The sequence below is a fragment of the Xiphophorus couchianus genome, chromosome 12 (genome assembly GCF_001444195.1).
Source record: "Xiphophorus couchianus chromosome 12, X_couchianus-1.0, whole genome shotgun sequence".
Lineage (NCBI taxonomy): Eukaryota > Metazoa > Chordata > Actinopteri > Cyprinodontiformes > Poeciliidae > Xiphophorus > Xiphophorus couchianus.
In genome coordinates this window covers 29,566,745-29,582,040 of record NC_040239.1, presented here as the reverse complement: position 1 = coordinate 29,582,040, position 15,296 = coordinate 29,566,745, and the positions used below count along the sequence as shown (strand labels likewise).

General features: G+C 39.8%; 1 protein-coding gene across 4 annotated transcripts in view; it reads right to left on the bottom strand.

The window, feature by feature from the left end:
• The window catches only part of citb (citron rho-interacting serine/threonine kinase b), a 72,006-nt gene extending 56,710 nt beyond the window's left edge, over nt 1-15,296 (bottom strand). For 2 of the 4 annotated variants that reach the window (XM_028033502.1, XM_028033503.1), the window contains exons 1-4: nt 14,971-15,294; nt 7,969-8,073; nt 2,896-3,039; nt 2,533-2,652 (exon numbers count right to left, since the gene is read on the bottom strand). In XM_028033502.1, coding sequence (XP_027889303.1) covers nt 2,533-2,652; nt 2,896-3,039; nt 7,969-7,977 — 273 coding nt within the window. In that variant the 5' untranslated portion in view covers nt 7,978-8,073; nt 14,971-15,294. Of the gene's footprint in view, nt 1-2,532; nt 2,653-2,895; nt 3,040-7,968; nt 8,074-14,970 lie in introns of all 4 variants that reach the window. The other 2 variants (XM_028033501.1, XM_028033500.1) reach the window with 2 other exon arrangements.

Genomic DNA, 15,296 nt, shown 5'->3' with positions numbered 1-15,296 from the left:
GCAGGTCTTAGTGCAATGATCATTAGCTGTCTTGAGAAACATGGTCTGGACTACAGGAATAACCTAGTGGGACAGGGTTATGACGGTGCATCCGTCATGAGTGGGAAGCATTCTGGTGTATCTGCCAGAATTCAGAGCAATGCCAGATTTGCATTTTATGTTCATTGTAACGCACATTGCTTGAATTTAGTCCTTGTTGATGCTACCAAAGCAGTCCCTGAGGTCGTTGACTTTTTTGCACTTCTACAGCAGCTTCATAACTTTGTGTCTGGCTCTTATGTTCATCTGAGGTGGCTTGACGTACAGAAAGAGTTGTATCCAGCAGAACAACCCAGGGAGCTCCAGGCACTTTCAGATACGAGGTGGGCCTGCAGGTATACGGCATGCCGTACCATGAGAGACAGACTTCCAGCAGTTCTGAGATTGTTGCAGGATATTGCACTTGAAAGAAATGGCGAAAGAACAGTGGAGGCAAGGGGCCTGCTTCTTCAAATAGACATCCAATTTTTAGGTCTTTTGGTTACCTTTTGTAAAGTGCTTGGTGATGCCAAATGTCTTTCCGACATGCTTCAGTCCAGCACTCTTGACTTAGCAAGAGCTGTAGATCTAGTAGGTGCTCTTATAGACACTTTCCAGGACTACAGAAATGAAAAGTACTTTGATGAACTATGGAAAGAGGTTGAGGAACTTGCTGAGAAGAGCAAAATCAGTGTAAAAATTGACAGAAGAAATCCAAGATTAAGTTCAAAATTTCTTGACTCACTTGTAATGAGCACTATAGGACAGAGAAAATGTGATGACGAGGGCTTCCCCAGACCACTCTTTAATCAGGTGCTTGACTGTCTCATAGCGGAGTTAAAGAGGCGTTTTTCAAAGAAAAATTGTGAGATCATGCAAGGAGTGCAGTCCCTAAACCCCAAAAGTGCAACTTTCTTGAATGAGGAGCCTCTGATTGCTTTTGGACATATCTTTGAGTCAGATTTAGATGACCTGAAACATGAAGTGCACCAAATAAGGCGTTTGCTTGATCAGAGAATAAAGAGTGATTTAGGCACATCTTCTACTTTGCTTGATTTTATTCTGTTTCTTGAACCTTATAAAGAGGTTTTACATGAATTATTCAGACTTTGCAAGATTGCAGTAGTTAGTCCAGTTAGTACTGCTTCTTGTGAGAGAAGCTTTTCTGCTTTAAAATTAATTAAAAGTTACCTAAGGACAACAATGGCTGATGCCAGGCTAAGTCACATTGGAACACTTAGCATAGAGTCAAGGAGGGCACGGGGCCTCAACATGGATGACTTTGTAACATATTTTGCTTCATCTCACAACAACCGAAGGATTTTACTTTTATGAGTGCATGAAGAAGTCTTGTGTTTCTCGTCATGATTTGGGTCTTCACCGACTGGTACTTGTACCAATGATAGTTTAGGAGTCAGTACATTTGGTCATAGCTGCATTAAGTTCGAAAATAAAATGCACATGTAGCATCTATTAAATAACAGTTTCCATAACATACAACCTTCTTTTTTGAGATATTGTAATTGTGAACTGTGTGACACTGCATTCTCATTGTAAGTCTTGTCTTGTTACAATGGTGTCATTTAGAGGTTAATGTCCACTTATGCTTTGTGTGGCATGCATTGATAATAAACTGCAAATTACATGAGCAAATCTCATTTCATGAGTCTTTATTTATATATAGTATGTGAATGAAAGTACTTTTACTGTATTGTCATTGTCATAGTCAGTGGACCCCTTACAGATAGCCCTGGCCCCCCATTCGCCCCCCCAGAAATAAAAGTCTAGCTCCGCCACTGTTTTGCAACAGTAGAAATGGCTCCATGTTTGAAGTGTTTAATGTTAGACTCACTGTGCCCTACAGAGAGGGGCAGGTTTTCAGCATCTTGTGCATGTTAGTACACAGCCCACACACAGCCTTGACTACCTGACCTGTTATGTAGATCTAACTGCGTTAAGAATATACTATTAATCCGTTTTATTGACAAGACAGACATAAAACAAGACTTCTTAAAGGGGAGGTATTGTGTTTGCCAGCCACATAGTGCCGTCTTATAGCACAATCAAGTAACCATACCTACAGTTGTTATAAGAATGCTATAGATATTTGACTTTGTAATTTAACACCTTAAACTTGGGTCTCTGTCTTTTTAAGAAGCTCTTGCTCTTCAGGAAGTCATCACAACATGGCTCCTCTATTAATCCTTTAGCAACACCAGCGTTGCACTGAGAAGTGGCTCCTATAATGAGGCGCTTCATTATAGGAGCTGATTATGAAAATCAGCTCATAATGAGACCTGCAGTTCTACCAGATGTTTGCTAATTGCTTCTGGCTAGTCTGAAGGAGCAGAGTGGCTTCACAGAGGGCTGCTCTGAGAAGCTTGCACAGCTGAATGGTTGCCATGGAGATTAAAGAGTTTCTAAAGTAAACCAATGTTACTAGTTTATAGTAGTTTATCCCACATTATCAGTCTCAATCCAAAGTGTTTGATGGCTGAAGTGTTTTTGTCCTACCTGCTCTTTGATCTCCTGAAGCTTGTTGCTTTGCTCCCGGATGTCATGCAGCAGCTGGAGAGCTTTATCATCTTCTTGGGTCACTTCCATGCGTGCTTGTTCCAAACTGCGCTTCAGACTCTAAAATGAACGCATAAATCAGTCGGATGAGTTTGTTTGTTTGTTGTACGTAGGTAAAAAGTAATGCAAGAGTCTTTAAAAACAAAATGCAGCTCCTAGTCTGGTTTCCTTCAAAATGTAGTCAATTAACTTCAGTCATTTTGAAAGAGAATTTCCTTACTGAATTCATGGTGCCGGTTTGTTTTCCAATTCAATAAAAAGGATTTCATAAGGTGTCTGTTCTTTAACTACCCAGCCACTCACACTGCATTCTGTGATGTACGTTGCCAAGTCCTGCTCCAGGATTGTCCTCTGGGTCTCGGAGGCCTTCAGCTCGATGTCTTTCTGCTGGAGAACCGACTCGAGGTCAGACATCTTTCTCTGGACCAGTGAGATCTCTTGTTCAACCTGGATGGTACGACACAGATATAAGTGTGGCCTTCAGTGATGTATGGAGGTTGATGGCTGTCTTGTCATGATGGAGGGAGTCAGCTGAGGGGTAGACAGACTGACGGAGCCGACTTAGTGAGGAGGCATGGGATGAGGTGTGCCTGGCAGAGCTGGAAGCAAAGAATGGCATCAAACTTACTAACACTGCTTTCCCATGCAATTGTATGTCCGCCAGGCAATAAAACGCATCATTTCCTCATGCAAGTGTTTTTAGTTTTGATCAGTTCAAAAGCAAACTACTTAGACTTAGTTACACACTGAACACCGGACTGATGCTCTCCAAGGCAAAGAAGTTGAGCGATATCCTAATGATGGGTTGAATTTCTGATTCAAAGGGGACCTATTGGGGAACTATTATGCTCACATGTTGCACCTTTTTGTACTTCCATTTGGGTTTGTGCTGCTTCTAAAAACAGCCCAGGCACTTAAAAAAACACACCCAGGGTTTTTTTTGGCAATAAATTAATGTTTTTTGTAAAATTACCCCTTTCAAAACTCTCCAGAATGTAACATCACAAACCAACAGGAACTAAGCAAAGTCCAAGTAGCTCTGCTTGTCACCTAGCAACCCAAGCTGAGCTCCAGAACCTTTGGTCAGCTGGTTTTTACGCTGTATGCACTGTACAATGGCTGCTGAAAAAGACAAGTGTTTTGTTGTTGACTTATCTAGAAACCACTTGCTGCATTCTTGTTGGTTGTGCTGGATGCTCCACTTCTGCATTTCAAAGATATATGGTTGTATAATTGCGTGAGAAGGCAGACGTTAAGTTGGGGGGCGTGGCCAGCAGCAGTTTACTTGGATTTAAAGTGACAGGACGCCCTAAAACAGCTCATTCTGAAAGGAGCTCAGCAAAGGTAGAACTGAGCAGACCGACATCTCATTAAGAATGAAGAGCCTAACCTACATGATGATGTAATGAAAGCAGCAGAGGTTAGCACCACCCTCTGGCTAGGATAGCAGTTGGTTGCCGTGGTAATTAAATGTGGATTGGGACAGCCGTTATTACATTGACTTTTTTTCGGCAACTCCTTCTGTTGCTTGGGGTGTGATGTGACAGGTGCTGCTTCCCTCTCAAAAGCTGTTTGATTTCCTACATCTGAAGGAAAACGTTTCATCTTCGTCAATATTCTCCCAGACAAAAGAAACACTTTGGTGTCATTATGTGTTTCAAATAGGTGAAATGACAACACATTACTTCTCACTGGTTTTTCAGACAAACCTTTTAGTTTTGTAAAGCAAAACCAGCCTAACACAAAAATACATGCGACTGTGTGCGCATGTCTGGGTATATGTATTTGTTGTTCCCCATATGTCACTGGGATTAGTGGGAGATTTGCTGTTATAGCAGAGCATAGCCTGAGTGGAAGTGTAGACTGGAGGGAAACAGCAGTGATCACAGCACAGTCACAGATAATCACAGTAGTCAGCATGCAGTATGGCTGATCTAACACACAGTAAGAATCAGAACAGAACATGTCCTTGCAAACACATGCAGGCACAATGTGGCCTTTTCAGACACAAAGACCAAAGAGTCAACACAGCAATGGAAGCAAGAATTAGTAAGCAATCACAACATGAAATATGAAAATAAAAAAAAAGAAAAATCTGTAGCTCTGATGATTTTAAAGACATTTAATTTTAGATAAGGATTGGGATTAGGCTGTCACAACAACAAATTCTGTGGATAATAAATTGTGGTTTTTATCCCATTTTCAACTAACATAATGATCTACAACACAAGCTTGAACTCTGAAAGACTAATAAACTTTAACTTTGTACTGAACACTCCACACTGGAACTGGAAGACATTTTAAATATCCGAAATAAAACATGACAACCAAAAACAATAGACCAAATTAAATCACGGAAATAAAATCACAAACGACTGAAATCATTAATAAAATGCATCTTGAGGTCTGTAATCAAAAATGTTAATCATCAGAGCTTATTGTAATTTATCATGCAATTAACTGATTAACTGCTTGTTGCTTAGTTGGGATGTTTTAGATGATGACTTAAGCCACAGGTGCTGAACATGGTCATAGGTCGGAGATTTTCCTTCTAAAACAATATTGTTGGATTATAATGCTTTGAAATTAGGGTGTAGCAAGACTTCATTGCAAAATCTAGTTATAATAAGACACCATATTTCTTATCAAAGTATTTCTGTCCCTTAATGCTACTTTAGTGCTGCCAGCACGTAATGTCATCTGATAATAGAAGTGCACCTTAAGCTATTATTACAGGCCCTAGTTAATAAGGTGGGATTAAGCATGGTCAACTTAATTTATTAAATGTTATTCCAATGTAAAGCAATTGTGTTGGCTCAACTTATGTTATCATGGTTATTCTATGGGTGATTCTAAATCAAACGTGTTGGCTCAATTTAATTTATTAAGGTTGATTCAACTCATTTACTATAGTTGGACACAATGTAATTTAAAAGAGCCAGCCCAAATAGTTTGCAATGTTTTGGACCAAATAATTTACTTTACTTGATTAAGATTAATGCACTTTTTTTTTTTTCAATTTTTTTTCTCCGAAGAGTTTTTGCGGCGCCAGTGGCTCGTATTTTTTTGCAACAGTAGGCAGACAGGAAAGAGGGTGGAGGACATGCGGCAAAGGTCACCGGGACTCGAACCAGCGACATCCGCGTCGAGGACTAAGGCCTCCAAACGTATGGCGTGCTAAACCCCCTGCACCACCACAGCATGCCCGAGAAACCAACTTATGTTACAGTGGTACCTTCACACTACTTCATTAAGTTGATCCAACTCATGAAAATTAGCTCAACAAATATGCTTCATGCTGAACGAAAGCTATTTAATCGTGTGGAAATCCTTTCCATGATTTAATTAGGTTAATTCAAAAACATTTTTTAAACTACATTACATTAAGTGTTTTAAGCCAGGACTGGGTGAAAGGGTAGAAAGAACACTCAACAATTAGAAAAGGTACAACAGAACTGTATTTTCAAAACCCAGCCGCCTTACTGTATTTTCATGCTGTAGTTTTTACAGCCATTTGTTACAGTGCAGTTCTTAAATGCCAATAGTGCCCTGCAGAGAAAAACAAATATCTATAGTTTAATGTGCAACTAAAACCGCTTTGAAGTTTTCCCAGGCGCAAAACAGTTATGTCGCGTGATCTTCCATAATCTCTCGTGATCCATTGATCTCGCTAGACCCTCCTCGGAGCGAGATCAGTCTGACTATAATGAATCATGTTATCTCAACATGATTAAAATTCATAAACGTTAAGTTGTTGAATTTCTTGTTTATCCAACATGATTTTATCACGTTTTCATTTGAAACATGAAATTATTTATTTAAAAGTACATGATATTCTTTTGTTAATGTAATAACCCCCTAAGTTCTTTTTTTTCAGTGTAGCTATCAATAATGCAAAGGTTGCCATCTGCTTCAGAGCTTCCCATCGACACAAAACTAAATGGTTGTTTTTAATGAGTCTGGCTGCATATCTAGTTCAAAACCTCAAACACGTGAACTCATCAAACCTGGGCTGGATTATTTTACACCGACTGCAGATTCTGCAAAAATACCGTTGGTGAAACCTTTATTCTGTTAATAAACATAAAAACTTGAGGTTTAGTTGTTTTTTTTGTATATATATATATACAGTATATACAGTATACTGTATATTCTAAAACCTTACACTGTCCTCATGAAACCAATGTGCATTTTCAGTTGGACATATTGTTACACCTCTAACAGACAGAAATGATCTCAAACGTTAAGCAGGCACATCTAACATTACAATATTATGAAGAAGTTCTATTTTTTTGTCAAACATTTCAGGAAGTGAAACTCGTATTATACACATTTATAATAAGTAGACTGAAATATTTTAGTCTCTCTTGTAATTTACATGGTGGCTTATACATAATAAAGTTTAGAGTCTCAAAAAAAAAAGAATATTGTGAAAAAGTTAAATATTGGAAACTCATGGTGCCACCCCAATCAGCTAATTAGCTCAAAATACCTGCAAAAGATTTCCTGTGCCTTTAAATGGTCTCAGTCTGGGTCAGTAGGACACAAACAAGGAGAAAACTGCTGACTACACCGTTGACACATTTCACAAAAGGTCATTGCTAAAGAAGCTGGTTGTTCAGGGAGTTCTGTAACCAAGCTTATTCGGAGAAAGTTGAGTGGAAGACAAAAGTGTGGCAGGAAAAATTGCAGCAACAACAGAGAAACTGCAGCCTCGAGAGGATTGTCGAGCAAAATCCTTTCAAGAATATGAGGGAGCTTTAGAAGGAGTGAACTGATTCTGACAATGTGCATTGTTCCACAGGGAACATTAGAGATGACTTATCTATAAGCCATAGTCCTACAAATTACACCAAATAAATGCTTAAAATATTTGTGTAACAAGTCTATATACAAGTTTCACTTTCTGAACCGGTTAAAGAAATGTTGAACTTTTTCACAATATGGATGGTAATTTTTTTTTTTGATGCACCTGTATACACAATAAAAAAAAACGTTGCTTATATGCCAGGATAATATATCATGGCCTCATAAAACAATAGTGATTCTTTGTTATAATGATAACCAACTAATTTGATTAAATGCACCTGCTTTTGCACACTCTCTTATTAAAGCAGTTTTGGTGAATGATCTGCATTTGGATACACTTTATCAAGTCTGTGGTCCCAAAGCCGTCATTCACCCTTTCATGCACACATTCACACAATGTTATCCATTAGATTTTATTTCTAGATGACAAGAGAAGTTGATTTCAACAATTTACATCACACATTTACATCCGGTATACCTGAAGAACCTCAAGGGAAAACTAGAGAACTGAACTAAATGTGATTCTGCTCCGCCTCAAAACAAGAGAAGCAAGACTCAATCACATACCTGTGACATTTGCTTGGTTTTCTCGACTACTTTGAGTGTGAGAGTAGTTGTGTTTTTTCCAGCGAGATGGTCTTAACTTGAGAGTTGATGGCTGTCGTTGGTACTCTGGAAGAAGGGAGAATAAATTTGTTTGAGAGAGAAAAGGACGAGGAACACGACAGGCAGAAGGGCTTAATTAATGCTCTTGATGACACACTTAGCTTTTAAAGGCATTATGAAGTTTCATGAAGCAAAAGAAAAAAAAATCTATGAATGGTAATGTTTCTAAAAAGAACAAAAGCACTTGCCAAAGCTCTGAAATTTTAACAGGAAAAAATACTGTTGTCATCCTGGTGTGTCGACACATCAGATTTATGACTATAAGGTACAGCGATCACAGCTGAAATCTTTAGCAGTCGAGACGCATATTTTTCCCACTAAAAGTGTGATCGTTGTGTATCTCAGCAGAGGCTAAGAATAGCCTGCTCGTGTTCACACAACAGCCTCTCTTTCCACCACTGGATATATTTGGCAGCTTTTGTGATCAAGTAGCAGGCAGAAAGAATGAACGACAGAGAATTTCTATTAAAAGCTCAGGCTCGCCTCCTACTCCTCCTTACAGTAACGTTCTCCACTCAGGCACAGCGATGCGTTTCTGCTGCTGCAAGACTGGGTTTGCAGCAGCAAAAAAATCATACCATTTATTCTTCACCATTTTTTTGACTCTTCTGTTATGAAGCTTTACTTGTAAGACTATAAATAAATGCAACTTAGAATATCACACGCAGAGAGAGATGGGAACGATGTTTACTAATATTTGCTTAGATATGAATGAAGTAAACATTATGCTTTGTGAAGAGAGAAGTTGAGAGGCTCAGTAACAACAGAGCACACAGTGTGATCGCTGTTCTGCCATGACATGATGGAGGAGCAGCCGTCTTGTAATGACTGATAAAGCATGGACAAAATTAAGGATGCACCAATGTTACAATGTGTGCCATTATAGATATCTGATATTAATATTATGCCCAATAACCTACCGTAGATTTACTGATATCATACAGGCTATATGTATTTCCCTCCCCCTTTGACATGAAAAAAGATGACCAAGGGTTAGTTTGGAGCTAATGTGCTAACAAAGATTAAGCTAATGCCAAACATGTGGTATATATATATATTTAAAAAATCCAAGTACATTGTGAAAATTAAAGACTAATAGGATTAAAATGTGCTTATGAATATTATTCAAACTCATTCCAAATAAGAAAATAAGGTAGTCTGTGCATTCACATGGTATTTTAATGGCTTTCTGTACAACCACATTGCATCATCTATTCCAGTGACACAATCCCACAATCCTGTGCTGCATCACTACTTTCAATTTTCGCATTTCTATAGCAAATGGAAACGCACGACTATAACATAACTGAACACAAACGACAACAAAATGGAAATAAGCATTATTTATACTTATCGGATCAAGACAGAGTTAGACAGACATGTTCGCCAAGATCCTCTGAGGAACTGCTGGATTTGTACTGAAATTAAATTAAACAAAGGTCGACTAATTAGGAGACTTCTGAAAAAAATTATTTGCACTGGATTAACACTTTATTTTGCACTATTGGAGCAAAATGGTCTGGATACAAATGCAGGAGACCCTTTTAAGATTTTTACCTGAAAAATGTTTTTGGAAAACATGTCTGAATTATTTTTTTTTATAATTGTTTATAATTTTGCCAAACTTTGTATTTCTTTCTGTACAAAAGCCCACTAAAATGCATAGATGTTTGTAGCTGAACATAATCTAAAAAATGTCCAAGTGCTTTAAATACATTTGCCAGGACTTTCATGCTGCCATGCTGACAAAGCTGCACGATTGTTTACTTCTTAAAAATGATGAGAACTTCCCCATCGGTAGAGTTGGTGGTTTGGGGCGGGGAGCATCTGAGCATGAGGCACCAGATGGCAAACAGATTTGGCTGTCTTCCTCCCAGAGTCCTGCGCTAGCTAACGCTCCATAATGAGCTGTGCTAACACACTCTGCAGCTGGGATCCTCCACTGCAATAATTAACTCTCTGAAAGCAGTTGCAAATAACTATTCTTTTAAAAAGCTCAACATGAGTGCAGGGAAGACAGCATCCCTGCCAATCTGACAACATCTGAATCTCGATAGCAACTAAAAAAACTTCAGACTCTTTTAATGCAAAAGTGAACTCAGACACGTTTAAATCCAGAAAATGATCGAGTTAGCTCGGAGTCTATTTGAAAGATTTTACTCCTTTGTCATCAGAGTGCACCGAGAACAGAACAGTCACATTTCCAGAAGAACTATGGGCTCCATCTCAGTCGAGGAGCTTTTTTTTTTTCGTGGGTTGATTAAAATGTGCTGGGCTGTGAGTCAGAGTTCTTGAAGAGGAGGAGGAGTGGAGAGAGGTTGCATCCTAGTCATTGTGCTGCTCTACATTCAGTCTGGATGACCAGGGCCAGTGCTACTGTGCGGGCTGTGGGCAGGAGTGAATCACAGACTTGTTGAAACACTGTAGTGGCACAGATTCCTCTCTAAAAATCAAGTTTTCATGTAGTTTCTGAACCTCCTCTGTGCACAAGCTGTGGCATTTCTTGCTTACAGTGGACAAAGACAAATTACTAGACCAGGTATCCTCGGGACTCAGCTGCCAAAATTCCAAGGTCTAACACAACATTTTCCAGCAGCCATCTTTAACTTTCAAGCTTACAATGTTTATTCAGTCGGAACAACAAGGACTAGCCTGGAGAAGGCCATTCAGTAGGGAATGGTACTGGAGGTTGTTGTCCAGATCCTGGGTTCCTTTGGTGTTTTGTGTTTACTTTCCACTTACTTGTTTATTCATGAGTAGCCTGAGTTTCTGTCTTTATGTAGTTGTTTGTGTGTTTTGGTCAGACCTGCTGTTCATTCCTTGTGTTCAGTTATTCTTAGTTATTGTTAGATTTACTTTTTCCCTTCTCCCATGTTGCTGTTTACTTCTCCGTGCTCTCTTGTGCCATTTCTCTCTCTCCTCCCTCAGCCTGCCTTCTCCTCCACCCTCACAGCTGATCAGTAATCACTCCCAGTCCACTATTCCAGCAATCACACTCCCAGTATTTAACCACATCTCCTTCATTCAATTCTAGCTGGATTCTTCCATTTGCCTCATGAACCCGGTCTCTGTATGCTTTTGCTTTCTGTGCTCTTCTTGCTGCTTCGTAGGTTTTTCATTATTTTTTCAATTAAATTATTAACCATCCACTCACCACCTCCGCCTGTTCTGCATGGGGGTAAAAATCATTACCACGAACATCATGACAGACGTATCTTCAAAGCTACTAATCAATATGGTTAAGTTTATCAAAAGCATCTAACACAAGTTAATCTGCGAAAATGTGATTTGCCATTTCTGTCACACATTCCAGTTGGTTAAAATCATTTTATTGATATATAGCAGGAAGTGCCAGAGTTTTAGGGAGCATAGAGCAATTTAAGGCTGTTCTTTCCCCACCTGTTGCTACCCCTTCACCAAACCTGATCAGGCTGCCTTACATTATACAGTATATACTGTATATACGTATATATTCTGTTGCTTAGACAAATTTCAGGTCACCAAAGAAAAAAATAAGCACAAGTTATTGCATGCATAGAAACTAATAAAATCAGCCCCCACAGCTGGTCCAGAGCTGTTTATGGCTCTAAGCTGAATCTTATTTGGGGGCCCGCCTCCAGTTAAATCCTCCTACACTGACCTGACCTCCGATTTATACCATGGCCTCCTGCTTTGTGTTTCTAAATTCTGCATCAGCTGTTTTAGAGTTATAAACTATAAATAGACTGAGCGGTGCTAGGCACTGGTAATTATTTTATCAGTTACACTTCATTTACTCATTCCTGTCAGAAAAATGTTGCCAGGCGGTAACGGCGTTGAAATCGAAAAACCTAGATTATGTCCCTGAATGTTTTAGAAAGAAATCAGTGAATAACCAGGGAGTTATTACGCTTAGCACATACTTATTTTTTTCTTCAGCAGTCCGCACGCAATGGTCAAGGGCCAGGTTTAATGATGCCTCCAAAGCAGCAACGGAAATGGCCGTTAATTGCTGATCTACTTACAACCACTTACAATGTGCATGAAATATTTTCCCAGCTCAGACACAAACAGTGAAAAATGTGAAATTGTTTTTAATGATGAGTGTGTTACACTAATTTTCAAGGTCTATCTTGGTGTAACTTCTCCTGTTTGAATTCACGCACTCTGACGCCTGACAAAACCAGCAGGGGGAGCTAAGCAACTGGATGGTAAATGTAGACTGTGGGCTACATTTACTGGAAAGTACTGGGGTCACAGTTACTCGGTAATACGACAATACAACAGCCCTTGTATTTAGGTACTGCTGCTATAAAACCACATTTGGCAAAACAATTACAAATTGCCTCTTAAGTTTGACAACAGGAACAGATAGCCTGACTGATTAACATAGTAAATTGGCCTGCTATACTTAAATTACTCCATGAAGAAAAAAACAAGAAAAAATGTTTAATATCCTGAGCAATAAACACTTGAAAACCGCCACCATATTCTCCAAGTTTTATTTGACTCTCATGATAAACTATACTAGCCTTCCTATGCAATTCAGCTCAATTCTCATCTCCCTTTAGTGATCTTTCTGGGACTTCTCCCATTAAAATTAATTTCTCCAGCTGAATTTCAACCGGGCCAATCAATGAACAGAAGGAGAAGTTATGAATACAAACTAGAAGTTTCTGTACTGTTGTAGAGTTTTAGTCTGCTTGTAGTTTTAGCAATGGCAGCAGAGGATGTGCATGAAGCCACTCACTCCATGTTGGTCACACTTTCAAGTGTTAAACAGTTAAAGTTGGAGAAAGAGGGATGTTTAGGATATTTCATTGTATTTTAACAGCTATTCTGTTCAGCTTGGCAAAACATTAACGACTGGCTAAAATCTAAGCTGGTAAAAAACCAGCACCTTGTTCAATCTACACTTTGTGTCCAGAGGGTCTGAGCTCTTTGCTATTGAGAAACTATTGCTATCTGGAGGCCTGGACTCTGGGGTGTGAAGTTTTACCCAACTACCAATGTTTGTGATATATGCAATACGGCAGTTTGACGCAAAGAAGCTTACTGTGTGTGCTGTAAACAATCATCCTCCACTGCAAAGAGAGAAGTGCTGCGCCAAGCAAGATGTTCATTCAATATTTGGAACAGTGGCCAACTGAACGGCTTTGTTCACTTTCTCCTCTGCCATTGCTAAAACTACAGGCAGACTACAATTCGAAAACAGCGCAGAAAATCAATGTCATCGTTCACAACTTCTCCTTCTGGTCGCTGATTGGCTCGGTTGGCAAATCCACTTCGATGGGAGAAAGCCCGAACTGAGCTGTGAAGCGGAATAAGAATCAAGTGGATTTGTGTAAGCAGGAAATGGTCAAGCTAAAGTAAAAATCTAGTCGTTTCAAACATCAACAGAGTCTACGCCTTCAGGAAGTAATCATTTCTCAATAGCCCAGGGTCCAGAAGACTTGGATGAAGCAAAGTGTAGGACAAGGTGCTGATTTTCACCAGACTAAAAATGTATCAAAACAAATAAATGCTATCCAGGAAGCTAAAATCAATGTTATGACAAGCCGTAAGAGTATGTTGCTTTCTACTTGGTTGTCTTCAGCCAGAACTACAGCCACAATGAGCCTCTGACAGCTGATTGACTTTTAATCTCCATGAAGTCCAATGACTGTGCTCCTTTACAGCCACCGTCCCAGAAAACAAGTTAGAGTGCAAACACTTTGAGCCTGGCGGTGCTGCAGAGAGCCACTTCAACGTTTCGACACTGAAGTATTATTTATTTTTGACGTGGCTGAGCTGAGTGAATATCACAATCTATAAAAGTATGCAGAGTGTCTGGAAAAGCTCTTCAGAAATCCAGCCTATCATTATATCACAAACCCTGATGACAAAGATGATCGGTGTGGGCTTCTGAAGAAGCGCTTTGGGAGAATGACACTTGCGGATATGCAGCAGTGGAGATCTCTCTCTCACATCGCTGCTGCTCACACCATAACAGACTGGTTCTGCAAAAAGTCAGGTTTGCCTTCAGACTGAACTCAGGTAGATGTATTTTCCCCATTATTGCTTATTTTTTTTATCATTTACAAGTCAGTCAGACAAAAGATGGACATGTTAACGAGTAGCCATCCTTACTTACCTACAACTGGTTTATCAAAAGCTATAAATCTGTCATCAGATCATTTCTAGATGGAATCCTCATTGCCAGAATAAGCACACACAGAATTTATGGCATATTTCTTTACATGGTATGAATTCCACATTATATTTCACCTCTTTTTAATAAATATCCAGTTGGCTCTGTGTGAAAAAGTCCTGTCAGAAATGTATTTCCTGATCCAGCTGAACAGATGCCAGGGAAAAAAAAAAAAAAGAAAAAAAAACTCAGCAAGCTTCCTTCACCTCTCCTCTTCCCTTGCCTGCTGTTTCCATAGCGATACTTTTCTCCAGCCACAGTCTTTATCTTGTTATGCTTTTCTCTTTACTGACTTTGTAATTTTTACCCTTCTTCTTGTTGTCGGATCTGTGAACCTGAACTTCTTAAAATCATCTGGAACACCCACATTCACATCATGTAAAGTTTGACATATAACTTCCTCAGTCTGACATGAATTAATCATAATTCTGCAGAGAAATAAAAGCTCATATTAGAGATTATGAGTATCGACCAAAAACGGAGAGTTTGAACACGGTTTGAGGGAGAGACATCCATCTGCATGAGTGTGTGATCAGCGGTGAGGACAGATGGGCAAACAGAGACAGCATTTCAGTGTCGTGACCAAGACTAGTGCTATAAGCCCTGCTCAGTGAGGTACAGCTGCTGCGTAGGCTCGCTGCTGCCCGGCTTTACTGTACATCGTCACTGTACAGATTCTCAACTCTGGGCTCAGCCTCCATCACATCACGATCCCAACATGCTGGAGCACTTACCCAGCGCCGTCCAGAGCCGACAGGTTTTCCACGAAGCTCCTTAGACGTGGCTCCTCCTCGTCCCACGAGCCCGTTCATGTGGGGTCTCCCTCGGAAGCCTCCAGCCAGAATGAGAGCTTCGCTGGTTCATCAAATTTGGAGATGTCATCCTCACCAGGGGGAGAAAGGAAAGCTGATGGAAGAGAGAGATTCGCTGTGGCAGTTTGGATCACAGAGAGGCAGCGAGAGTGAGCGGAGATCACTACTCGGCGCAGAGGGACGAGGGAGGGTGAGGAGGAACGGAAAGAAGTTGCATTGAAGAGTAATGCAGCAGAACAGTGACTGCC